At 52.7% G+C, this 25,279-nt stretch overlaps 10 protein-coding genes across 10 annotated transcripts; 3 read left to right on the top strand and 7 right to left on the bottom strand.

The window, feature by feature from the left end:
• Positions 1-416: 416 nt before the first annotated feature.
• Positions 417-2,323, top strand: BO79DRAFT_246276 (CDP-diacylglycerol--inositol 3-phosphatidyltransferase). The gene is made up of 4 exons (XM_025685545.1): positions 417-560; positions 701-1,067; positions 1,124-1,500; positions 1,553-2,323. Exons 2-4 carry the CDS (start codon positions 902-904, stop codon positions 1,868-1,870), a joined length of 861 nt encoding a protein of 286 aa, XP_025538200.1. The 5' UTR covers positions 417-560; positions 701-901; the 3' UTR covers positions 1,871-2,323.
• Positions 2,324-2,546: 223 nt separating this feature from the next.
• leu2A (3-isopropylmalate dehydrogenase LEU2) lies at positions 2,547-4,089 on the top strand. The gene is made up of 6 exons (XM_025684825.1): positions 2,547-2,624; positions 2,698-2,718; positions 2,789-2,857; positions 2,921-3,016; positions 3,075-3,702; positions 3,775-4,089. The coding sequence occupies exons 1-6, from the start codon at positions 2,574-2,576 to the stop codon at positions 4,005-4,007; spliced, it is 1,098 nt and encodes a 365-aa protein (XP_025538201.1). The 5' UTR covers positions 2,547-2,573; the 3' UTR covers positions 4,008-4,089.
• Positions 4,090-4,229: 140 nt separating this feature from the next.
• BO79DRAFT_246278 (anaphase promoting complex subunit DOC1) lies at positions 4,230-5,896 on the bottom strand (the record flags this gene model as incomplete). Its single annotated transcript, XM_025685546.1, has 2 exons — positions 4,230-5,147; positions 5,227-5,896. 2 exons carry the CDS (start codon positions 5,894-5,896, stop codon positions 4,285-4,287), a joined length of 1,533 nt encoding a protein of 510 aa, XP_025538202.1. The 3' UTR covers positions 4,230-4,284.
• A 171-nt stretch (positions 5,897-6,067) lies between these two features.
• BO79DRAFT_209777 (phosphatidylserine decarboxylase 1) lies at positions 6,068-7,962 on the bottom strand. Its single transcript, XM_025682666.1, has one exon. It carries the CDS (start codon positions 7,860-7,862, stop codon positions 6,222-6,224), a length of 1,641 nt encoding a protein of 546 aa, XP_025538203.1. The 5' UTR covers positions 7,863-7,962; the 3' UTR covers positions 6,068-6,221.
• A 178-nt stretch (positions 7,963-8,140) lies between these two features.
• Positions 8,141-10,571, top strand: BO79DRAFT_288475 (uncharacterized protein). Its single transcript, XM_025688688.1, has 2 exons — positions 8,141-8,778; positions 8,845-10,571. Exons 1-2 carry the CDS (start codon positions 8,515-8,517, stop codon positions 10,423-10,425), a joined length of 1,845 nt encoding a protein of 614 aa, XP_025538204.1. The 5' UTR covers positions 8,141-8,514; the 3' UTR covers positions 10,426-10,571.
• A 212-nt stretch (positions 10,572-10,783) lies between these two features.
• On the bottom strand, positions 10,784-12,014 carry BO79DRAFT_269193 (phosphoglycerate mutase family protein; the record flags this gene model as incomplete). Its single annotated transcript, XM_025687175.1, has 3 exons — positions 11,914-12,014; positions 11,509-11,834; positions 10,784-11,438 (listed from the first exon to the last, which is right to left on the bottom strand). Exons 1-3 carry the CDS (start codon positions 11,947-11,949, stop codon positions 10,784-10,786), a joined length of 1,017 nt encoding a protein of 338 aa, XP_025538205.1. The 5' UTR covers positions 11,950-12,014.
• A 279-nt stretch (positions 12,015-12,293) lies between these two features.
• On the bottom strand, positions 12,294-13,358 carry BO79DRAFT_209778 (40S ribosomal protein uS8). Its single transcript, XM_025682667.1, has 2 exons — positions 12,865-13,358; positions 12,294-12,579 (listed from the first exon to the last, which is right to left on the bottom strand). Exons 1-2 carry the CDS (start codon positions 12,995-12,997, stop codon positions 12,320-12,322), a joined length of 393 nt encoding a protein of 130 aa, XP_025538206.1. The 5' UTR covers positions 12,998-13,358; the 3' UTR covers positions 12,294-12,319.
• A 928-nt stretch (positions 13,359-14,286) lies between these two features.
• BO79DRAFT_30260 (karyopherin beta) lies at positions 14,287-17,662 on the bottom strand. The gene is made up of 9 exons (XM_025689044.1): positions 17,519-17,662; positions 17,365-17,423; positions 16,476-17,282; positions 15,780-16,408; positions 15,503-15,719; positions 15,120-15,452; positions 14,827-15,064; positions 14,667-14,775; positions 14,287-14,615 (listed from the first exon to the last, which is right to left on the bottom strand). Exons 1-9 carry the CDS (start codon positions 17,556-17,558, stop codon positions 14,429-14,431), a joined length of 2,619 nt encoding a protein of 872 aa, XP_025538207.1. The 5' UTR covers positions 17,559-17,662; the 3' UTR covers positions 14,287-14,428.
• A 1,481-nt stretch (positions 17,663-19,143) lies between these two features.
• Positions 19,144-22,032, bottom strand: BO79DRAFT_238587 (putative anaphase-promoting complex component Cut20/Apc4; the record flags this gene model as incomplete). The annotated part of the gene is made up of 7 exons (XM_025684826.1): positions 19,144-19,539; positions 19,602-19,751; positions 19,808-19,874; positions 19,926-20,657; positions 20,711-21,278; positions 21,329-21,674; positions 21,768-22,032. 7 exons carry the CDS (start codon positions 22,030-22,032, stop codon positions 19,154-19,156), a joined length of 2,514 nt encoding a protein of 837 aa, XP_025538208.1. The 3' UTR covers positions 19,144-19,153.
• Positions 22,033-22,397: 365 nt separating this feature from the next.
• BO79DRAFT_197413 (uncharacterized protein) lies at positions 22,398-24,687 on the bottom strand. Its single transcript, XM_025681266.1, has 3 exons — positions 24,470-24,687; positions 24,209-24,419; positions 22,398-24,153 (listed from the first exon to the last, which is right to left on the bottom strand). Exons 1-3 carry the CDS (start codon positions 24,499-24,501, stop codon positions 22,459-22,461), a joined length of 1,938 nt encoding a protein of 645 aa, XP_025538209.1. The 5' UTR covers positions 24,502-24,687; the 3' UTR covers positions 22,398-22,458.
• Between the last annotated feature and the right edge of the window lie 592 nt (positions 24,688-25,279).

The following is a 25,279-nucleotide window of genomic DNA, read 5'->3' on the forward strand; positions in this document are numbered from 1 at the left end:
TCTTTTGTTTTGTCTACACGCCACTACTTTAGAATGGGAGTTTGAGTAAAGAATTAATTGCAGGTTGAATTCTAATTGATGTATGGGAAGGGTAGATCAGGGTCCACGGGCAACTCTTGGTCGGGACCGGCCCGGAAGAGGATGTAAGGCTGGCCGCAAACAGAGAACAGCTTCTTCTCCTGACCACCCGCCTCTCTAAATCTCTCTCATATCATTACTTGGCTCCTCTTGGAACTCGTTGTTGCACATTGACACTTAGTTTCAGTGATCAACTGTCTTGATCAGTGCTATAGCACCACTCCTCGGATTGCGGCGGATGAATTAAGGTGACCGCATCGTGAGTGGCTCCTTCTTATCACCCCCCAACCTTATCGCCAAACCTCACACATGGCCATTTTCCTCTCCTGACCAACGTGGACAGACTGCCCTTCCACGCGCTGTTAAGATAGTTACGACTTCCCTTCTGTTGGCTCTCTGTACAGTGACATTATTCTCTGTTGTGGACTCGAATCCTGTGATCTTTGGCTTCTGGCACAGGCGCGTCGCAAAAAAAGCAGAAGGTACGTGTTCCACAAAGCTTTCAGGAGAATCTCCGGCGCCGTCGTCTTCTCTCACCCTATCTGAACTTGCCTTGACCTCGTGGTCCATTTCTAGTGAGACACTGTAAGACGTGCTAACGTTACTGTCTCCATCTCTCTAGCCTTCTTACCCGACTGAGTTTTGCTGCTCCGATTGACTCGAAGCTTGCTTCGGACACGGTCCACTCGCCGTCCTCGTGGAACCCCTCGGATAGAGCTTCTCCTTCTTCCGTCAACTCCCCGTCGCCCAGGCGTTTTCCCTTCCGGAACCTCCTACAAACTACTTCTACTTCCGTTTCAGCATTCATATTATTTTCGCCACGATGGGCCCCCGAACTAGATCACAGAAAGCCGCCGCTGAGCTGGAGGCAACCGACCCATCGCCGGCCGTTAACGGAACCTTGCAGGAATCGCCAAAGAACGGTGCAGCAGTCACTGCTGATGGTGATGTGGAGGAAAACGTGTTTCTTTTTGCCCCGAACTTGATCGGTAAGAGCTCAGCGATCCTATTGCAGTCTAACAACACCTAACTTGGATGGGATTAGGATATGCGCGTGTTGTGTTGACGATGGCCTCCCTCTACTATATGCCTCTGCACCCGCGGACGTGCTCCCTCCTTTACAGCGTGTCGTGTCTGTTGGATGCTCTGGATGGATATGCGGCGCGCTACTATAATCAGTCTACCACATTTGGCGCGGTGCTGGACATGGTGACGGATCGGTGCACGACCGCGTGTCTGCTCGTCTTCCTGAGCTCCGCCTGGCCACGGTGGGCCATTATCTTCCAGAGCTTGATCGCTTTGGACATGGCCAGTCACTACATGCACATGTACGCGACTTTGAGCATGGGAGGTTCCAGCCAGAGCCACAAGAAGGTGGAGGCTAGCCGCAGCTGGGTCTTGTACCAGTATTACCACAGCAGGGTTCGTTGTTCGTTTGCGTCTCTTTCGGTCAACATGCTGACATGCGCCACAGACCGTTCTGTTTATCTGCTGCGCGCTGAATGAGCTGTTCTTCATCGGCCTGTACCTGCTCTCTTTCTCTTCCCCCACTCTGTCTCCCTCCCTCCTGCAGCCTGTGAGCACTGCCAGCCCATGGAGTGCTGGGGCTCTGGAGATGGCGCGCGCCAACAAGATCGACAGCTTCTGGCCTTGGGTGATCACCGGCATTTCGGCTCCCGTCATGGCTCTGAAGCAGTTCATCAACGTTGTGCAGCTGGTCAAGGCAAGCAAGTGGCTGGTGGAGGGCGACATTGCTAGCCGCAAGGCCATGCGCAATGGCAAGAAGAACTAAGTCATGCTCTGACAGTTCGTGGCTGAAGTTGGCTTGTTCTAGCTACCAGTCAACTCGATAATGCCCGTTGGGCTACGTTCCCGGGATCTGGAGGAGTTATGGATGTTCCCAGACCGGGTCAGATAATTTCTGCATGGTTCTGGTGCTCTGGCTGTTTCTGGACAGTTCAGAGTGACCCAGAAGTCTCCCCATAATTTCCGTTACCCCATGTCTCTCTTCATTTTTCTATTTCTTTTCTCTGGCTCGAGGATATCGGTCATGTCTTAGTATATGTGATGGGCGGGACTGCGGCATATAAGGCTAGGTGTACAGACGTCTCAGGGCAAAAATGGGACGATATTGGAGGCGTGCTTTGTGTTACTTTCTACTTGCATGGCTTCTGTCTTTGTTTCAATGCTTTTTTCGTGTGATTAAATTGGCGCCGCCATCGTCGATAGCATTTTTAATCGGGACTACTAGAGTGGACACATTTACAGTGAGTCAATGTTAATAATAGCTGTAACTCCGGTGGTAAGCGTGGGTAAAAGTACACACGCCGCGCTAAACCGGGGGTGGACTAGGGCCGGCAGTGGCTCCGGTGTCGGCGCGGGGAGCCTCGCCAACTGCCCCGCCAGTCCGTATAAGTTGTAGTTTATACCTCGCTCTCCTCCGCTCAATCGTCCACTTTTCCCCGTGCCAGACTATTACCCTACTTGCCCTCATCATGCCCGCCTTCAACATTGTCGTTTTCGCCGGTGACCACTGCGGTCCCGAGGTGAGTCCGCGCTGAGCCTATACCCTTGTACAGCTCCGGACAATCGACTGACCCAATGCCAACGTCAATCTAGGTTACCGCCGAGGCCATCAAGGTTAGCAGATCATGCTCAGCTCCGAATTGAGCTTCCAGACTCCCTCAATGCTAACTATGCTTCACCACAGGTTCTCCGCGTCATCGAGAAGAGCCGCGATGACATCACCCTCAACCTCCAGGACCACCTGCTGGGCGGTGTACGTCCCAATCAAATCCTATGTATAACAAGACCATAAAACGCTGACACTACAACTATACAGGCCTCCATTGACGCCACCGGCAACCCTCTAACCGACGAGGCCCTGACCGCGGCCAAGAACGCCGATGCCGTTCTCCTCGGTGCCATCGGTGGACCGGTACATCCCCCCCACCACCATCCTCACCACCACCACCAACAACTAACTCTGCGAACAGAAATGGGGCACCGGCGCCGTCCGCCCGGAGCAAGGTCTCCTGAAGCTGCGCAAAGAAATGGGCACATTCGGCAACCTGCGCCCGTGCAACTTCGCCGCCCCTTCCCTGGTCGAGCACTCCCCCCTGAAAGCCTCAGTCTGCGAGGGCGTCGACTTCAACATCATCCGCGAACTGACGGGTGGTATCTACTTCGGAGACCGCAAGGAAGACGACGGCAGCGGCTACGCCATGGACACAGAGCCCTACTCCCGCGCCGAGATCGAGCGCATCACTCGCCTCGCCGCACACCTTGCCCTGCAGCACAACCCCCCTCTCCCCGTGTGGAGTCTGGATAAGGCCAATGTGCTGGCTACGAGTCGTCTGTGGAGAAAGACCGTCACTGAGGTCATGGCGAAGGAGTTCCCTCAGTTGAAGATTGAGCACCAGCTGATTGACTCGGCCGCTATGATTATGGTTAAGAACCCCCGCCAGTTGAACGGCATTATTGTTACGAGTAACCTTTTCGGTGATATCATTAGTGATGAGGCTAGTGTTATCCCTGGTTCTTTGGGTTTGTTGCCTAGTGCTAGTTTGAGTGGTATTCCCGATGGGAAGGGCCGGGTTAATGGTATTTATGAGCCTATTCATGGTATGTTTCCCTCCCCCCCAATTCTGAATTCTGCTAGGGTGGAAGTGCGGTTTACTAATTAATCGCGTGCAGGCTCTGCTCCTGATATCGCCGGCAAGGGTATTGTTAACCCCGTTGCTGCCATTCTGTCCGTCGCTATGATGATGCAGTACTCTTTCGGTCGCTTCGATGAGGCCCGCGCTATTGAGGCTGCTGTTCGCAATGTCCTCGAGTCTGGTGTTCGTACTGGTGACATTGGTGGTAAGGCTACCACTAGCGAGGTTGGTGATGCTGTTGCCGCCGAGCTGGAGAAGTTGTTGAAGTAGGTTAATTGAGTTTGGCATGATGGGATGGGTGAAAAAGTATTGATTGTTGGGCGGGTGACCCGCATGAGATATGACTAGATCTAAATGATGAATATAATAATTACATTACTACTACCCACGCTACTCTCGTGATCGTCTTACTGGTACTACGTATTAAGTATTGGGGGGGGGAGTGTATGACAGCTGCTGCGTGTATGACATATTGATGTATGTTGTAAAAGGGGGGTATCTAAAACTCCGCGAAATGCTATCAATCGAGTCTGACAATGAATGACTACTACCGAATGACAGGCTCGCCCATCCAATCCGGCTCCTCCAAACTCGTCACCACCTTGGAAACACCATCACGCTCCATATCCTCATGCGTACTGGCTCTCAACGACCGTCTGGCACTGTGTCTCCGGACACGACCATCCGCCGACGCTGACGGCGCATTCCCCACCCTCTTTCTCTCATCATCTCTCGCAAACACCTGGAACCCGCGCACATGCGTATCTTTGCCGTTTTGATGATTCTCAATGATTCGCATCTGAATGACCATGGCCTTGAGCACATTCCCCGCATACGGATCATCCTCATCGTCGTCATCGTCATAATCATCATCTTCTTCATCTTCATCCACATCAACGTCAGGATCCTCAAAGATAAACCCGCCCCTTCTCTTCCCCTTCCCCTTCCTCCTCCTTCCCGACTTCTTCTGCTTCTTCCCTCCACCAGCACCAGAACCAGCACCAGAACCAGCACCACCCTGCCTCTGCGCACTAGTAGTAACCCACCCCCCACTCCTCCCTCCCACGCCCTCCAACTCCACATCAACCCACCCACACGGCCCTTCACCTTCCCAATTAGCAAACTCAACCAGATCATTCCCGCCCATGCCCGCGAGAAACGTCATCTTAGTAGGTGTATAACTCTCATCCATCTCGAAATCCAGATACACCCTGATGCGCACAATAGCCACCAGTTTAAAGAAATGCAAAGTGAGGGTATGCGGCTGCGGGCCATCAGATTGCCAGTACTGCGTTGGAGACGGGTGACGGAGGGCAGTCACGCCGCAGCCGGGCTTATGAGTTGAGACGGTCCAGCTAGCTAGGGAGGAGATTTCGCGGAGATTAGCGGGGAGGGGAGTTGGGGATTTCTCTGTACATAGTTTGCATAATTAGTTGACATGTTGTATAGATTAGGTAGCTGTAAAGTGGGTGGTGGGAAGGGTACATACCTCGCTCATGTAGCATCTCCGACTCACTACCAGCCTCCGGCTCAATCTCCACATCCTCTTCATCCTCCTCGACCTGCTCATCATGTTCCACTTCTTCTTCCTCTTCGTCCTCGATATCAGAAGGCCCCGCCGCATCCACATCATGAGCAGGAAGCATTCCGTCCTCCTCGGAAATGGACCGCTGGAACTGCCGCTGTCGGTGCCGGGTACGTTGATGGGCGATGGAACTGAGTGTTGTCTCATGGCTGAATCCGACCCCGTCATACTCTTCTGGGATAGCGTCCTCCTCTTCTTCTTCCTCGTCCTCAACATCCTCATCATCGTCCATCATCTGGTCCGCTGGGTGATTGGGCGGACGGCCATGCACGCCGCGTCCGAATAGGGAGAACAGGGCGGCTGTTGCGGCGGGGTTGTGGGCTGCATGCTGGCTGGGGTGACTGTGGAGGGGATGGTCGGGGTCAAAGGTTCCGGAGGAAGGATGGAGCGTGGGAATGGAGAGGCCTTGGGACGGAGGGGTTTGGAATTGCGCGTGGTGGCCGAGGCGCGAGCGATTGGCGCGTTGGGGCGCCGGGGGTGGTTGTTGCGGTGCGTGGTGGGGGGTGGTGCTGTCGGAGGGGGAGGAGGTGTCTGGTGCGGGGTGTCGACGGAGGAGATGATGATGACGCGGCATGTTGGATACAGTTGGAAGCAAGTTATTGTGAATTGGCCATGATTCGTGGGGATTTGAGAGTGTTTGTTGATGCTGGTTGGAGAACGGATGGAAAGCTTCATGGATGGACTGCCGTTTATCAGTCACGTGTTTCTTATCGGGTTATCGACGATTCAGTATGTAGATGAGTAGGTTCAAAACAGTTTAATTATTAGATCAGCTAATAGCTGAGATGTACAGAAAAAGTGTATGATACATAAGCAAGCGCCTCGGATCTTCGTCCGGTGGTGCACAAATTGGTCTATATGACTTTTTTTGGTGGTGAACTTCTGCCCGTATGTCACCCTCAGTTTTCAACATCAACGAATCCGAGTTTCTCTCCCATCTTAATGCGCTGGCCCTTCTCAATGGTCCAGTTGAATCCTCCCTCGCGTCGGCCTTCTTCCCAGCCCGCGTCGAAGGACTTACGGGTGCCCACTGGCGCCTCGAACACCAACACGATTGAGCTACCAAGTTGGAATCCACCCATTTCCTCACCACGCTGCAGAGGGTGACCTCCCAGGGTTTGGCTGGCGTGGAGGTAGGTAGCCTCAACGAATCCAGGGTACTGCTCACCACGCTTGGCCGCAGCGGCGGCTGCCATGTCGGCCGCGGTGTCCGTGGTGAGGCTGTTAGTACGCAGCTCAGCATCAAAGTTCACCTTGATCGAGCCAACGTTCGTAGCACCCACGGGGGTGTAACTGAAGAAACCCCAACGCCAGCGGCCCAGCAGCACGACGCGTTCATTGAGGGTGAAGAGACCCGGCAGGTGGCGCTGCAGGTACGGGGACACCGAGAACAGTTCACCCGCAAAGTGACGACGGCTCTGCACCACCCACGGCACAGGCGAATGGAAGCGGTGGTAGTCACCCGGAGCAAGGTAAATCACAACATAGTAGAGAGCATTGTTGGACGTCGGCTTCGGGGCGTACCACGGCGCACCATCCCCACGAGCCAGGTCAGCCTTGACTTCGGCTTCTGCAGAGGCCTTGTATGGGGTGGATGCATCGATAGATGCAGAACGCTTCCGGGCACCGCTCTGGTCTCCTGCCAGGAGCGTGGGAAGCGTATAGGAGATGCCGTTCATTTTGGCAAACTCAGCGTCCGCCAGTACTTTGGCTTCGGTTCCCTGGGCCGGCTCGCCCTGGTGGTCTGTGAACTTATCTGTGTGGTCGGCATGGTTCGGGGTCGCGGCACCCAACAGGGCGTCCAAGCTGTATGTGACACCCTTGACCTGCTCGACTTCACCACGTTCAATCAATCCAAATTGTAAGATACGTCCATCGGAGGGTGCAAGAATAGCGCGAGTGTCAGGGTCCAGAGGCCGAACACCGGGTTTCAGCTTGCGATAGAAGAAGGCTGCCAAGTTGGGATAGGTGTGAAGGTCGGGTTCCTCAACCTCGTCTAGGTTGACACCAAAGACCCAAGAGTAGAGTTTAAATCCCGGAACACGGAAATAATAAGGCAGCTCAATCTCATTGAAGCGTCCCCAGAGCCGCGATATGGCCTTGAGCGGCAAGGTGGACATAATCTGGACCTGCCATGGTCCGCTCAGTCGGTGCTTTGGACGGGGAGGAGCTTTTTCGAAATCAAAAGTCTCGCCGGCAGCTTCTCTCTCTGCACGTTCACGTTCCGCCCGCTGGGCCTTGTAGAACTGCAGCAAGCCCAGCAGGCCGATACCAAGACCGACGGGGATGGGATACCATTCGACTTTGGTGTTGCGTAGGGCAAAACGGAGTCGGGAGCCAAAGGTGCTTCGAGGGGAAGGGTTTTCGTGGGAATTTTGATGCTGATATTGTTTCCAGGACTGCGAAAACTGCCTGGCACCGGTCTTACGACGACCAGTGGCCCGCAACGAGACTTCCATCAATCCTACCTTCTCCCCATGAGGGGAGACTGCGAACTTCCGGCAACACAGGGCAGAACGGCTGGTCAGGCACAGGGCCATAATGCGGTTCTACTCGGAGCAAGTCATCCCAGAGGGGGGAAGTAAAAGAAACAAGTGCGAAACACCTGCCCTCTGATCACGGAACCGGGATCAACCGAGGAAGCAGCTGTGATTGCAGGATGGGATCGTCAATCTTATGACAGTCAAAACACAAAAACCCGTGATCCGGCATCGGTTTGCTGCTTCACCGCCGGGCAGAATCCCCTCCGTCCGCGCGGCTTCACTTGTCATTATGGTTGCCTGTCTCCGATCTGTTTGTTGATCTGTGTGGTTAGGTGCTTCGTTGTTCTGGACAGCTTGTAGGCGTGAATGTGATATCGTGTCCAACTGACAATTATAGTTGTTCTGCTTCATATTGCTTGGCTCGTGTCGTTCTGGCCAGTCACATCTCAGGGCTGAAAAGGACACCGTCATCATTCCGGCTTGTTGTATACTTCTCCCGCGGTCCCTGGCTGTCTGGTTCATGCACATCGACTGCCAGTCACCACTTGTTCAGATTGTCATTGTGTGCACTCGACGTGACTGATTGGATTTCTATCAGTTAATTCTGATATACTCTGCTGTCTCTCTTATAGTGAGCATTGCGACTACGATTATGCGCCTGTGATCGTCTACTTCCAACATCCCTCCGCAAGGACAGAACAACTCCAGGATGACCGCGTCTTCTGACAATCAGCCCGCTCTGGCGGAATCTTCACAGAGCATTGTACTACATGTGCTATGTCCATCTTTACCTCCCCCCAACCGATTCACTCTCCACGACATCTCCCCGTCCATCACCATCTCCTCTCTCAAAGCTCGAATCGCGCAGACCATCCCGAGCGAACCATCACCTGAGACTCAAAGGCTGATATACCGGGGAAAGCCCCTGACGAACGATGCCGTGGCGCTGAATGATGTGTTAGAGTCATCAAATGTGCGCATACTCCTATCTCCATACACCCCCTGTAGCCGGCATATGCTAACAGTGATGATTTCTCAGGATACCGAGTATTCCATTCACCTCGTCCTTCCTCCCGCCCCAGCTCCCCATGCTTCAACTTCTGCCCGAGCTCCTGCTCCAATTCCGCGGGGAGCTTCAGGACATCCCGCACCTCAAAGTCCATTCGCATCGAACCGATTCACGCCGCAGCACCTGCCCCACGGACAAGAGATCAGGTATCGAGGCCCCGCATTGCCCGCAGTTCCCCATGAGGCAGAGATCGGACTTGCTCTGAGACGGAATATCGAGGCTATTCGCCGACAGATTGACATGCAGGAACGGGGCGGACCGTTGGGAGGCGTCGCGGCAGGCACCGCGGGGGCTACTTCCACGACGACAACAGCTTCGTTTGCTCAGCAACCTGGTTGGCCACACGTAGCCCCCGGTCTGTCGCACCCAGGACACTCGTCCGTCTCGTCTGATTCCACATTGGCTTCCGGCCTGTCGGGGACAACCAATGCCAATAGCAATTTCCCCGAAGAAGTCCGATTGCGCCTACAGATCCTCAGAAACCAGATTGCGTTTGGCGAAGAGCAACTGAACCGAGGGGTTGCGCCCCCAATGGACCACATCATTCGCATACGTACACAATTGTTCGCTCTGCTCGACGACCAATATCAGAACCCACATGCTGAACGCGACGGCTCGATTGAATCGTTGCTTACCCGCGTCTTCAACATCTATACCCGCGCCGATCAGCTCCGCGTCTCGCAAGCTCGAACCATGCCCACACCTGTTCTATCTGGACCTCCCAATCCCACACCAGGGCAAGCTCCTCTGTACCTCCTCTCGTCTCCAAACGGCTATCAAGCCTTGGTTGCATCTCCCCGCGGCGCAGAAACGATGCAGTCTTCTCTCGATGCGCTCCGAGCCATGCACTCCCCAACTGGAGCCTCAGCGCCTCGTACGGGTGCCCCGCCGGAGATTCACAACGCAAACGCAGTTGTCATGGAGAACATCGTCCGACAGGCCGTACTCAATCAGCGCCTCGAAAATAACGGACAGTTGAGCTTCACGCGCAATCTCCGACGCATGTGGCTATTTGTGCGCTTGTATTTCTTTTGCTACATGTTCAGCGAACCGGGCACATGGTCTCGCGTGGTGTACGTGACTCTGGCCGTCCTCGTCTCGCTCCTGTCAGAAACCGGGGTCCCACAGCAATTGTATCGAATGCTTGTGGCGCCAGTGCAACGACACCTGGAAGGACTGGTTCATTTTGCTCCGGACGAGCCGGCCCCAGCACCATCCGGCACGCAGTCAACAGGCCAAGGGAATGTTCCTCTTGCTCAGCCAACCGGACTGCGATACCAACTGCGACGCGTGGAACGGTCCCTGGCGCTCTTCATTGCAAGCTTGGTTCCCGGCGTGGGCGAGAGACACGTGGAAGTGCGCAACGCTGCAGAAGCGGCCCGGAACGCAGAGCGTGCGAGAGAGGAAGAAGAGCGGCGTCGACGGGAGGAAGAGGCCACCAACGCAGGTACGACTGGTGAGGCACAGACACAGGCTCAGCAGAGCAGCGAGAACGAACAGAGAGAGACGGGCGAGAACGCACCCAACACGATACCCCCAACTGAGAATTAGCCATAGCGGAGCCATTAGATTTGTATTGAGTATACTCGGTGATTTGAAACTTGAGTTCATGATGTATTGATAGTTGCGATCATATTTCCATACCGCCTAATGCGGCAAGATATCTAGTCTATTAGCGCAATATATTTACTACTTACAGCCTGAGTGTACTTTATCCCCGATGACATCCACATCCACACAAAGCCCCTTCTATCTATAACTTACTCCCCCCCAAATCAGCCTCAACCGACGACTCCACACTAGAAGTCGGGGTAGCCGACGGCCCAGCCATAGGACCCGTATCAAACGACTCATCACCATCGAAGTGCCTATATCAGCGAACAGTTAGCAACCAACCACCATCACCAGATTACAATAAGTCAAAAGCACACATGAAGAAAAGAAGAATAAAGGGGAAATGAACATACCATCCCCTCTCCGCCCCACCACTCAAAAACCCACAATCCCCATTCCTCACACACTCCCACCCCCCAGCAACTCCCTTGCCCCCCTTCCAATCAGGAACTTTCACCCCTCCATCTAGTAGTACTTCCGTCCCCGGCGCAAGCTCACCCCCATCCCCTACCTCCTCTCCATCGTCCCTAACACTCTTACCCTCCCCCTCCCCTCCCCTCCTCCTCACGAAGGTACTCACCCCCGCCGTATACACCTTAAAGTCCTCAACCGAAGAATCCCCCGGCATATCCCCCGTCAAGGCCCGTCCCATAGCAATCAGCGGGGCAGCATGCCCGCAGATCAGGATAGCTTTACTGGTCCGTTGGGCAGGAGGGAGTGATTTCTCGATAGTGGAGATTTCCTCGTCGACGGAGGTGATCAGGGCTGAGAGGGTAGTTGCGACGCGGTCGTGGAGTTGGGCGATGGTTTCGCCGCGGGTGGAGGGGTGGAGGATTGGTTTGTAGGTGTGTTCATGTTGGGATGGGAGGATGGTAGGGAAGTGAGTGGATAGGATTGAGGCCGGTGCGGGGGTTGGGTGGTGGAAGAAGGTTGTTGGACCGAACCATTCTCTATGTATTTTTATTATATGGTTAGTATCGGTTTCTGTATAGGTTAGTTGGTGTGGAGGGGGCAACGTACCCCAGGCCGGGTTCAGTGCGGACGGTTAGTTCGGCGTGAGTGTCGATTGCGGGGGGTTCGTTGTTGGTACCAGGGGTGGTGTTTGCCTGCTGCTGCTTCAATGCTTCGACTGTGGGCTGGATTGTCTGCAGACATCGGTAGAATGGACTGCTGTAGATGCGGAATGGCTTGGGGGATATGTTGTCGCTGGTGAAATGGGCGGCCAGTTCGTGGGATTGGCGCACGCCGTGAGAGGTTAGGGTTGGATCTGCTGGATTACCGGTTGGAGTAGGGAATTGGGCGTGGTAGGTGCCGGTTTTGTAGTCGATTGTCCAGTTGAGGCGGTGCTGGAGATATATTGTTAGTCTTGGGGATAGGATATGGAGGGGGAGAGGGGAGGAGTATGGGGATGGGTGGTGGACTTACGCCATGGCGGGTGAGGTATATTGTGTCTAGAGGCATGTTTACAGGACTCAAGTATAGAAATTGGAGAAGATAGGGAGGTAGTGAGTGAATGTAGTTGTGAGTTGGGCTGGTTAAAGATGGTGTTGATAAATGGATAAGGGAGATGTTGCGGGGAAACTTGGGGCGGCGGTCAGACCTCGGCCCGGCCAAGTCTTAGATCTACTCTGCAGCTAATGATTACGCTACTTGCATATGTTGTGGGACAATAATGATGACTGGGATCAGTTCATTCGCGAGATCACTCGATCAATAACTATCTAGACATCTCTGCCGGGTATCGATCCAACTCCGCCAAGCCACGAGAGTTCATCCCTCGCACCACAAACTAGATCCTCGCCATCAAAAAAAATCTTCCAGGGTAAACTTTTTAGTAGAAGAAACCGAGGAGCTTGCCGGCAACGTGCTTGCGGCGAGCCTCCTCGTGGTCCATGATACCAGCGGAGGTGGTCAGGACGACGTAACCGAACTGACGGGAGGGGAGAAGCTGAGTGGCCCACTTCTCGAGGTCACGGAGCTGAACGGGGTAACGGGGGTTGATGACACCGCACTTGTTCAGACGGCCGTTGAGCTGGATGACGATCTTGCCGGAGCGGTGGTCGTCAACCTCCTCGAACTCGCCAATGTAGCCTGAAGAAGGAAAGATAATCAGCAATTTGTTGCGGTGATTTAAAAGTTAACCAAACACAGAAGAAATAAAAGAGTTCCGGAAACTTGTAAGATCGCCGCCATGTTGTAAACAACACTTGTCAATATCTCGGGCACTTAAAGGGCGAAAGCCGTGGTTGGTCTATAACCGTCGCCTAGTTATCAACCCGAATTTTTCTTCATTCAACACCTTGACGGATCGACCTTGCAAGTGCCCGGAACTCTTCTTTTCTTGTGGCATTTGGTAATGCGTAGACATGAACATACCGTGCTTCTGCATGACGGAAAGGAACTTGATGATGACCTTGGAGGAAGGGCGGATCAGGACCTGACGGCGACCGCTCTTCTCGGCGTTGTTGATGGCGTTAAGCGCATCGTTGAGGACGGAAGTCTTGACCATTTTGACGGTGTAGAATCGAGATTCTCAAATCGAGGAATCGAAGGATATGAGGTATCTAAATATTTACGATGCCCAGTCCTCACACCATCGGTGAGGAATTGGGTCCATAATAGTCAGCCACCAGTAGTCCTCGAGCGCAAAGAGTGCCCCTTTTGCATAAACAAGGGTTCTTCAGCCCGTGCCGTAGTGAGGAAAGCGTATCACCCGGTCCTCCGATCATCGTATGCTGTCGGTTACTACACCAGCAAGGCCGAATATGCGGATTTCCATGGTGATTGCTCCCTCAGACTAGCTGGGAGGCTGTAGAATAGGGCGAAATAACGAATGATACATACCTCGAGGGATGTGTCGACGACGTCGGTAAGATCGAGTGTAGGAGGAAGAATCTCGCGGGTCTTTTGGAGGTGAGAAGTTTTCGCTGTGCGGCCACTAGGGCTGCCGATCCGTGCCCTTATCAGTCACGTGTTTCTCACCGCTTCAATCCATGCCTCAGGCAGAAACACGTTTCTCGGCCTTCACTTCGTACTGAGAACATCAAGTTCGACGCTTATGACAAATTTCAGTAGAAACCAATTTCGATAGGGCTCTTAAATATTTTGAACTTCATCTTGTTTACTGTGCAGGCCGCATATTTGACTCGTGCATAACAATATAATGCCACATCCCATACCTTGGGCTTTGATCACCATGGTAATGGACTCGGGTATGAAGACAAGTCTATCCCGACAATCACTCGGTTACGCATTACTATTTGCTCTCATGCTGTTTCTTGCTTTTTACCATTCTCTATACAGGTCTTTTGGTAGGATGAGGTGATACGTGGAGCAGGGTCAAGGGATTCGTGACAGTGTTTCTCAAAGGGGGTTGGTTACATGACTTCTCGGGCATACATGATAATGCTAAAGAACCTCTGTCTAATTAAAACTGATGTGGGGGGTGCAAAGATGTGGCAAAGTGGATAGTAATAGTAGAGGAGAAGATCGAAACAAAAAGGCCGGAAGGAAAAGTGCAAACATGCATTGCGAGATGTCATGACAACAGGGGTCCGAAAGCAGGGGGTTCGTGCCGGACAGAGGGCCGAGGTGTTGGGGAGGGGGAGAAGGGGAAGGTGCGGGGAAAGGGGTAGGGGGTGCTCGAAATGTGTCATACATCGGTGATAGGGAGAGGGTCGTTGGGCAGGGATGGTGATATACGGGGTCTGTGGAAACACTAGCCCTTATGCGCTGATTCACTGGGCACGGCCTAGTGAACCCTAGGATCTGAGCAATCAGTAGCACAATGCGACTTGGGTTCCCGTGTGGGGACGGGTACTCGGGGGAGCAGAGACAATGTCGTTGCTACCCTGAGAGCACCGACGGATGAGGTCGTCCTCCTAGGGGTGCGGTCTCGGAAGCGAGCACCTGGGTTTGAATAGCAGCACAAAACAGCGGCTTACGCCATAGCTGCGGCAGTGGACATCGTGATTTGACGCTTGACCTGCTCACGAGTCCACCGGGCGGTGTCAATGGTACGAGATCCAAACTCCCTGTTGGTCCTCGTCTCACGGACCAGACTGGTGACCCAGTCGTTACGGAAGTAGGCAGCAAACTCGCCGTTGGGGAAGGCATCAGCCAGATCACTAAAGCATGTTAATCACTAGGCCAGAATTGTTAGAATGAAGGAAGCATACCCAATGACACCCATGGTTGCCCTCATCAGACCCTCACTGCGGTTGAAATCCTGGGAAATGGTGTGGAGCAACTGGAAGATGTGATCCACGAAAGGATGCAGTTGGGAGACTATATCACGTTAGTGAAGTGTTCGTTGCTACATTTCTGAAGATAACGTACCCTGAGGCTTGCCCTTGTAGGACAGGAGGATACCACCCCAAGCATCCATGATACCCTCACGCAGCGAGACAATGTACTCTTGCATCTCGGGGGTCACGTCGTTGCTGGCCGTCACAACAGAGGCCTGGTGAAGAACCTGAGCAACAACGTTGAGGTAGGTGTCGAACTGGGTGCCAATAGCCTGAGCAATATCACCGAATGTCTCAAGGATTGCAGGCTTCAGCACGTTGGTCGAGGACTAAGGCCAGTGTTAGCAGTTGTTTGTCTTAATGTAGCGAGGATTAGTTCCTTACCCTCAGGATCGTGAGAAGAGCGTTCATGAAACCGTCGCAGTAGGGCTGCACCCGCTCGTTCAACGCACGCGAGATGTCGCTGACCAGGCCGATGGCCATAGAGCAAAGACCAGGCTCTTCCTGGTTCTCCAGGGCCTTGTACAGGAAGGGGGCAAAGTTGTCCATGTACTTGATGAAGTCATCCTCCAAGGCACCCGCAATAGCACCGATCGTGGCGAATACGACATCAGGTACACTGGACTTGGGAGGAACAGTGGCCAAGATCTGAAGCATGACCTGCATGATGCGGTCGGCTTGGGGCTTGATCTCAGTCTCGAGACGTTGAACGACAGCCTAGAAAGTCAGTCACAGCCGGATGAATGCCAGAAATGGGATAAACATACAAGTACAACGCTAGTAATGCTAGTCTGCATCTCTTCCAAGGTGATGCGGTCCTCAACGCTAACCACTTGTTGTTGCATGGGGATGGTGTGCTCCAGGCGCTGAAGCATGACGTCGGAGAGGTTGCCCACAAGGGGAAGGCTGTCATTGGCAGCGTTGGTCACAAAGGAGTTCAGCACTTCGTATCCAGCAGTACGGAGCTGGTTGTCTGCGTCTTGTCTGCAATTAAGTTAGCGCCGGGCTTAGACAGTTAAAATGAAGCTTCGATTACTGGCGTACCTCTCAGTAAGAGCAAGGAGCGACTTGACACTGTCCTCGAAGTGCTTGGACAGAGGGTTGGTCTGGGCGCCATAGTCGCCGGCAAAACGATCGGCAACGTTCATCAGGGCCCAGCAGCAGGAGCTGGCGATCTTGGGAGAGCTTGCCAAGCCGTTGAACAGGCAAGTGATGAGGGGTTGGAGGTGCACGTCAGGGTCAAGGGTTTCAGAGCAGAAGTCACAGACACGGCCAAGAGCGTAGGCGACCGAATCACGGACCTGAATGGAGCTGTCCTGCATCATGCCGACGAGGACGGGAAGAGCCTGCTTGATAAGAGGCTCCAGGACCTTGGGATCGGGACCATCCATGATGGCGCCGAATGCCGCAACTGCAGCATCCCTGTGGCGCCAATCTTCGTTACGGATGTTCTCCTCGACAAAGGTCAAGACAGGCTGGATCACATCACCCTGCACGCATTGAGCGTAGAGCTGCAGGGCCTGGTAAGCAGCGCGAGAGACGTTGTACTCATCGTCCGTGGCATCCTCATCCTGTCTGCACATGGCCTGCAGGAGGACGGGAACGACTTCCCGGCAGGCGACGCGGGCAAAGCCAAAGAAGGGCCGGACCTCGGGGAGACCCTCTGCTTGTGCCTATTTGACTCACAATTAGCTACGATATCCATAGCATAGCTGTTCTCAGATGATGGACAAGACTTACCGCCGCGTTGTCATCCTCAATAGCGTATTCCTCCTCACAAACGGTACACCAGAATTCAATGGCCAACTTAGCCACATCCTCCTCCTCGCTCTTCATTCCCATGATCGACAGGCCAAACAGAGCCTTCTCCATGTAGAAGCGCATCTTATCGTAGTAGGCACCCATGATACGGTTCAGGCAACCGAATGCGCCCGCCTGCACACGCAGATCATCGGCCTGTGTCGCTTCGCACACAACCTGCATGATGTAGTTCCGCTCACCCTCGTTCTCCATGTTCGACCGCACGAAGTCAACGGAATCACTGAGAGCCTTGATGGCGGCGAATCGGATGTCCATGTTCTGCTCCTCGCGCCGAGCACCCTGAACGACGGCGGTCAGGATAGCATTGGAGTGGGCAGCCAAGCTCTCGCGAAGCTCAGCATCCTGGGACTCGCAAATGAAGCCGATGGTGACCAGGGAGGCCTGCTTCAATTGATCGGAACCACTCGCGACATTCTGGACGAGGATGTTCATCAGCTCCGGCCACTCGTTACGGGGAAGTTCGATAGCAGCGATGGAGACGATGAATTGGGCGGCAGACTGGCCGGCGCGGCCGTCCTTCGAGTTAAGCGTCTTGAGGCCAAGCTCCTTGACCTGCGCCTTGATTTCTGGGGTAATTTGCTGTAGCCATTTTGTTTGGACCTCCTGGAGCTTTGCGAGGTCTCTGTAAGTGAAAGCGTTCTTCAAAGCGATACCGGCAGCGGTACGGATGTGGGACGCGGAATCTTCGTTTGCGAGTTCCTGACCGAGTGTGACAAGGTACTGGGCCTAAAGTCCGGCGAAAAAGAGTTATGATTAGTATGCTTGATACAAGACCAATTACTAGCAACGGGATAAGTCTAGGACTTACGAAGTCAACCTCCGCCGCGTGGGCCAACTGCTGTTCGGCATGGGAACGAGTCGCCGCATCTATAGTTGCCAGCAAAATAGCCTGTTAGTCATTCTGATGCCTTGAAAACTAATAACATAATCTGAATACAAGAAGGGACGGGAACAAAAATTACCTGGCGAGAGGGTACTCTCCAACACCTGAGTGACGTTCATGTTGCCGTATGCGGAAAACCGAAGCAAGCGATCACAAGCGAAAAGGACAATAAAAAAGGGAAGGTGAAGGAGCTGTTCTGACTCAAAGAGAAGACAAAGCAGACAGAACCAGGCTATTAAAAGACCGTCCACAACAAAAGAGTGGTAGTGTGGACAGGAGATGGGGGATTATCTCTGGAGGATGGAGGGCAGAGGTTGTTTTTGTGGATTATGACGAGGCATGCACCAGGTCTTCCGGGGGGGTAGAGGAGGGCGAAAAGACGGCGGTGGTGCACGCCAGGACCAAGCAAAACAAGAGGAAAAAGGAAAGCCCCAGGGTCGGATAAACAGACACGGACGGGGTGTAGGATGAAAAGACAAGGATGTCGAAGCTATGCGGATTGAGGAGAGGGGAGAAAAGGAAGTACTGGGGGGAGGAAGTAGCAAGAAGCGAGAAGGAGAGAGAAAGAGAGGGATCAATAATAATGTGAGGGCGATTCCCTTCAATTTGCAGTTCCAGCAGAAGAATGGACGAGCAACTGCGAATCGACCAGTCAGCGCCCGCCAGAGCCCTGTGAACCCTGCTTTCTTATTGGCTGAGACCCGCGGAATTCATAGGCTTAGTCATTTCACGTGACCAATTGGTGGTCGGTGACGGCTAGTCAGTGACTCGTCCAGATTCGTAGCGACCGGAGAAAAATAGAGGACAAGGCGAATATGATCCCAGGAGATTTTATTATTATTATGCAGAACCTCTCTATTGCATTCCGCTATCACATAGCTAGTAGATAAGTACTATCAAACAATATTACAAACTTTCCAGGGAGGGGTGCATGCTGTGCTGCAGAGAAGTTGCTGTTCCTTTCCCCTCCCTCAAATCATGGGCGGTGGTCTGGTCTTGTCGTCACCAGTTTCACCTTGCAAAAATACGGTATTTTGTAATGGGGAACTGCCAATTCTTGCCGGCTGCCTGCCTGAGGTGCCCCTCCCTCCCTCCCTCTTTGCTGGTCATTTTTGTGTTTTCCCGCAACCCAAATTTTTCCCCTCCACGGGTTTGCTTGTTTTGATTTTGCTGCTTGAAGAAGTGGTCCTCGATCCACTCGCTGTGACCCCGGCGACCAGCTCCATCTCTCAGGGCGTCAACCCCCCAACGCACAAATCATCACGGCTGTTTTTCGAGGCATTGTTTTTACTAACTATATCTGTCCACTTAAAGTGCCGGGAGGCTGTTCCATAGAGATTCTTTTGGGTTCTGTGTGTCTATCATTCGCGGGTGGTCGTCGTGGATCGTCAGAAAAACTAACCGCAACTATTCTGACAGCCTAGCTTCGGTGCCTTGCTCCAAGATAAAGCTCTTCCGTAGTACTCCGTACTCTGAACCTTTCCCCTTAACGTGATGGGAGCATTGATCGACAGATGGTCTTCATCAGCCCTGGTGTTGATCGAGGGAATCTTTTCCCAACTGATTGGAATCCTAGTGGAACCGGTAGCTGAGACATGACGTAGTGCAAATTAGCAAACAAAGTATTCTCGTGTTGTGTGTGCTCCGTGCACGGAAAGAGAATCGAGGCGAGAAGAGAGCAGATGGACGTGTCTTGTTGTTGTTCTTATTATTATCATTCTTCAAGTTCCTCCATATCTTCCTCGTCTTCCTCTTCCTCCTCATCCTCCAGCTCCGCATCTAGGTCTAACACTTCATATCGCATAGCATCGCCATACAGTACGCAGATCGCCCGGCGACCGCGCCTGCCATTGACATCAACTCTAATGGGCTTTGCTTTCGCTTTAGCCCCAATGAAAGTATGCTTGATAAGACCCGCAAATGAAGAATCTGGAGACATGAGGTCCACGACCGTTGCGGATGTAACCGGGTCGGGCGATGTAGGTTCCTGCAGGCTATCATGATAGTCCACGGGACAAGGCGCCAGAGACTCGGCAACCGTGTTAGTTTTCATTGTTGTAGCAGGCTGGAAAGGAAGGCTAAGAAGGTAAGAGGTTCCTTCTACAGCGGAAGTTAGCGGATCTGGAAAGAGGAAGGTCCACGGGCAAATAGGGAAAGCATACTATTGTTCGACCACAAGACTACGACTGTACCATCCTCAACAAACTGAACCTGTCGGACTTCTCCTTCCTGTAGATCGAGTGCTCCGGTAGAGATTCGTCGAGTAGAACTAACACCATTCTCGGAGTCCAACTCAACACGATAGAAACAGACTGGAGGAGTCAGTACGCCATCATAGTAGGGCCTTCATATGCCGGAGTTCGCTTACGCAGATGCTTTTTCTTGATGGATCTAGTAGCAATGTAGATCACACATTGATCCTTCTTTTCGGTATCCTGCATGCCTGATGAGCGATAATGCTTACATAAACCACTGCAATGTCTTACCTCGTTGCACATGGCAATATCAATAACATCTTTATCACAGTCGGGATGAAGAGCTAAAGGCGAACGATGAAGTATTCCCCGGCGTTGTGTCAGTGCGATCTGCCCAAAGACCCTCTCGAACTGTAGCCCCAATCGCTTCGTAAGGTCGTTCATCTTGGGTAGTTCAACCGAGTTGGCCTCCTCGGGGCTCTCACTCTGCTCGAGAAGCTTTCTGAATGTGTCATAGAAAGACCTATCCTGGCCGGTTGGAGCCCATTTATCTGAGGATGTGGTAGGTGGCCTTGGCATCCCCATCATGGGCAGCTGCTGAATGAAGTTCCGCAACTTGCTCTTGGTAAGAGCGCCGCGTATGTATTTCAGCGTCTGAGGATATTCGACCATGTCTGTCTTTTCCATCAACTCCTCTAGGGTTTGTGACATCGGTTCCGCACTTTGCATGTCTATCTCATGGCGAAGCCATCTAGAGAAACAGCTAAACTGGGTCAATTCTTCGTTGGCATGGATTAGTATGTGGTGGGCGAGAAGGTGAAGACAATCAAGGGTCTCCACGATCGCTGTTAGGTCTGATGTTTCCAGACCAAGTACTTCACTCAGTTTATAAAATTTTGATAGCCCGATCAGCCGGCTCAATAATACTTCACATCTCTCTAAAGCGGGAAGAAGGCATTCGTGGGTTAATCGGCGGACATTTTCATAGCCGCTGGAAACAGCCTTCTCCCATCTCTTGTGTCCCTGTAGTATGGTCAATATAAATACGATAGATGCAAAGCACGTTATAAGCATACTCTTTCGCCAACAATATCCACCAAGAATTCCCTCAATGGCTCGAAGCAATCCCCAGTAACCACCAGGTGATACGCAGCTGTGACGAAGTCGCAGTGGCATTTCTCCTGCAAGTCCTCATTGACACTGCGCATGTACCTTGTTGGCAATTCTTGTGCATTTTTCCATTCAAGCTCAATCTGCCTCTGCACCTGACTGATATATCGCAGCAAATTCTGTAGCTGTGTCGTCTTGTGCGCAAGGAGGGAGAGATATCTTCCTGACCGGGTAATAAAGCGAAGATCAAGCGTGAGGAGATGTAAAGGGCTCGAGGTGGCTTCCGGCGCCAGCGCCAATAATGCGTGTGTCGAGCTGAGTGGATGCGAGGCGTGACGAAGGATCTGACAGGGGCCCGAATTCCCAATAGAGCCTCCGACCTGAAGAGAGCCAATCTCGAAACAGTCGAAGATGCGCAGATGAACTGTCCCATCATCGAAGCCTACTAATAATACATCCACCGCGTCGCTAGCGCTTTTTGAGATAGCATGGAATATGGCGTCAATAGACGCCCGCGAACTGAAAACATCATCACTAGATGCCGCGTTAGCTGCGTCATTCGCACAGAAGGATGGAAGACCCACTCGCTGCCTGTTGCTGGCAAAGTGCTTAGTTTGGGGAGTGAAGACTCGACATCAAGCAATGCTAGCTCTCTCGGTAAGTCAGCCTTAAGCAGTGCTGCTGCTTTGGACGGATGATTGTCCGGGGACAAGAGGTCTTCGACGTTGACTTGCCCGGCAGCATCGTGCAAGTGCCTCTTTGCTGCTTTGCTGTCGGTGAAATTCACTCCCCAGCCTAAACAGGTCACCTTGACAGGCGGTGATGATTCGCCGTCAGACTGATAAGCAGCGTAATGGTGAACGGTTTTCCCGCTGTAAGCGCTGATGACCCGGATAGTGTTGTCAGCGCAAGCCACAGAAAGCAGATGACCTGCCAATATGTCAGTCCTCTCCAAAGCAAAAAGATGGGATGAGCCAGAAGAGCTGCACGTCCGGATGCTCAACTACGAAGTAAACAACTTACCGGTATTCTTCCACTTCAGTCCTCGAATCTCGCCACCACCATCATCCTCATCAAGATAGGGATCGCCTTTGAAATTGCCCCCAAGAACCTTTTGTCCATTCAGGCGGTAGACAAAAAGTTCATCGTCCTCACTCGACAGAGCGATGAGATCCATCGTGGGACAGTAAGTCAGAATGTTTGCCTTACATTTTGCGGGTAAGGACTTCTCCCCGACAGGCGTGAGCTGCGGCTCATGGGGCGGCCGTGAATCATGATCTTCAGCCATATCAGTTGAATGGGACCTCAGTCCATTATAGAACGGGAAAGGGATCAATTGCTGTGAATGCCTGTATATCGCGTGTCCAGTCCTGTTGTTCAGTTGTCTTGGTTGGATTTCCCTAGCGGATGGCCGAAACTCTTGGCATGCGGGTGTTTGTCGCGTTGGTTTGGCTCGCGTTGATCCGCTCCCGATCTACTGGGGAAGAGCATCACTAACGAGGTATAAATACTAGTAGCTTATAGCATGAAAGAGTGTAATCATATGCAAGTGTTATGGCTGGTATTTATTTACCTGCCCATCATAAAATATCTGTTCTAATCGCTAAAATGCAACGTCATAATTATATACATAGTATATCCACACACCACGTGCCCCTCTCAAAGTGTATTTTTACAAGTGCGATGAGCAATGTCTCGCCATTCATCAATAGTATCAGAATTCTGCACCTGAGCCAGAATCTATCATGTGCTTCAGATAGCTCAGTTCATCCATCATTTCGCGCATTGCTGCAGATTGGCCCAGTAACGAAACCCTGCTAAAGCGCTTAGGATCCTTGCAGGGTGCAGCCAAGCTCTGGGAATTACGGGGGGTCTTGTCGCTGGTGACATCCTCGGGAAATTGCAGCGTCGAGGGGTCGGGGCTCTGTAAGAGGCCGAGACCCTTGATCGACTCGTCTGCGCCGAAAAAGGCAGCGTGTCGCTTGGGGTTGCTTTCCACGCGATCTTCGTCATCGATGTAAAGACCGGGGATGTCAAGATCAGAGGGGGATAATGAAATGGAAAGTCGAGGAAGAGGGAGATCCAAGCGAGGCGAATCACCTGCGATGGAAGTGGCCGCTGATTGGGAGTTGACTGTAAGATGGGGTGTGTCTGGATCACTCAAATCCGCAGGTATAGAAGTTTTGAGGAAGTCCATTGTACCAGCGAAGTCGTTCGTGGGAGGTACCTGAGCATCTTGGGTGACAGTGATTGAGCATGCCATAGACTTGGGAGACAGAACATCCGTATCCACTGTCCACTCCGAAAAGTGGCTCCGTTCACACACGGAGCTGCCAGCCACAGACTCAGTATCGGTAAAGTCCGAAAAGTGGCTGCCTAGAGCCTCAGGGTCGAGAGCCTTCTCTTGCTCATCGATGTCCCGAAGCGCTTGATCCATGACTGATGACGGCGTATTTGGCAATGTCGGGAGTCTCTTCTCATCGGTCGTGAAGCCGGTTGGAGTAGTAGTAAGATCGAACGTTGAGGGCCCAATAGCTGTCGATAGCATCGCTGGTGACTCCATGGGAAGTGATCTTCTGACTATATGCCGCTGTCCCTCCCGAGTCGGGAGTTTATCGGAACTTTCGCTTCCTGGTTTGGTCTGCACGGTGAGAGGAGTTCTGTGAGAGCCATTCTCTGTAATCTTTGAGTTGAGTGCTCGCCGGTCCTGAATTGTCAAAGGCACCGAGCGGCGTTCTCCAGAGTTTCCGGGTGTTCGGAGGAGGGAATCAGTCGAATGTTGATAAACGTTGCTGGGAGCAGCAAGTGGGGAGTTCCCAAAAGTAGCAGACGGTTGGACTGCGAGGTAGGAATGCTCTTCTTGCCTCCCAAATAGGCCCTTGAGCCCATGATTTGCAGCGGGCTTATTAGCCCGGCAGTCATCTTCAGTGGATCCGAGATCGGGTGAAGATGTATTCCAATGTCGGAAGGCGGCGCGAAGACCCCTTGATCTAGGCGGCGACACAGAGCGAGCGGCTTTGCATCCGGCCGCTCTCGGTGCGTCCAGGCCCTTCGCCTTCGGGGTTGCGCTACTAGGCTGCGATGCACCTCTGTGAGTGATAATTCCGAGAGGAGATGTGCTGAATGACCAAGCCGGAGCCGGTTGTTGCAACAAAGGGGGAGACGTGCGAAGACGAGGGAGCTTTGGCTTAGGTGGCTGTCGAGGATTCATGTACTTGTCTTCAGGGTTCATGGTTCGGTGATCCGCCTTTTGTGAGCTCGGACTCCTCGCATGTGTATGAGTGGGAAATGTATCCGGGAGGATAACTGGGACGTTGAGAACATTGACTGGTTGACCCGGAAGGAGAGGACAGTGAGTTGTCACGGGCTCTGCCTCATTATAATATTCTACATCATTGTCCAGCAAGTACTAGACCGAAGGTCAGATCAAGGTTCTGAGAGGGAGAGATTAGGTAACAACATACATAGTACCAGTAAGTACCGCCCATTTTGAGCCCTCCAGAGCGTGCTGGCGTCATGTGCGTTGGCGAGCCATCACAGACGATGTTGCTAAAGGTGTGGCATCCTCGCCACTGTCCTGCACCAACGCGCTTATCTCTCTCCATGACATAGGGCTGTGAAAAGTTATCCCACGACCCCAGCAGCTTGACCGATTGAACATGGGGGTGGGTGGAGCTATGATGGATATCAGCAGCGGTCCCTCTATATCGTCAAAGTACACTTACAGGAGGAACGTCATCAAAGTAGTGGAAGCCATTCTCGCACGAAGCAAGTTGACAGTCGTCGATTGGGTAGTGAGTATGAATTAGTGGTTGGGTTCTAGAAGACCGCAATCAAGCGAGGTCCGTGATATAAGCAGCGCGTATTATACAGTAGAAGGAGAGACGATGAACAATGTCCAAGGCCAGCCAGGACAGAGTCAGAATGCGCAAAACTGAAGGAGTGTTCTGTAAGCCTAGTCGGGCTGTGCTTTTCAAAAGGCTCGAGCCGTGCAGTTCAAAGGATTGCGCCGGCCGCGCGGTTGAGAGGCAATATAAGACTCGAGGAAGAGGCTCAGAAGCGCCGTGCCATAACAATCCAGGGGACGTTCTGACACCAACAGTGGGCAATGACTGTTGGAGATTACTGTATCATTAGCCGCGGGGATGCGGAAGTTAAAATTGGAAGTTTGATCGGGAGATTGCAACGTTCAATCACGACCAATGATGCAGGGTGATGGAGGGTAGGAAGCGCCGACAAGGCGGAGACTGAGCCCAAGGACGATGATGAGAGGCAGAGCAGAAATTGCGGCGCTTGCTGCAGGAGTCGGACGTTTTGAACCAGACTTCTTATTGAGTTATTAAGAGATTTCACACGTGGTCCAGACAAGTCGGTGACAGCCAGGCTGAACCGGCTTCAGGGCGCGCAGGACGGCCGGAGCAGATCCAATCGGTAGTATGATAGTCACCAAATAGACTCGATGCACAGTGCGTGGACTTGCGGTGGAATTTCAGCAGCTGAATCGATCGTTCGCACGGCGCGCTTATCAAGAGATC

Source organism: Aspergillus costaricaensis, assembly GCF_003184835.1.
Source record: "Aspergillus costaricaensis CBS 115574 unplaced genomic scaffold BO79scaffold_21, whole genome shotgun sequence".
NCBI lineage: Eukaryota > Fungi > Ascomycota > Eurotiomycetes > Eurotiales > Aspergillaceae > Aspergillus > Aspergillus costaricensis.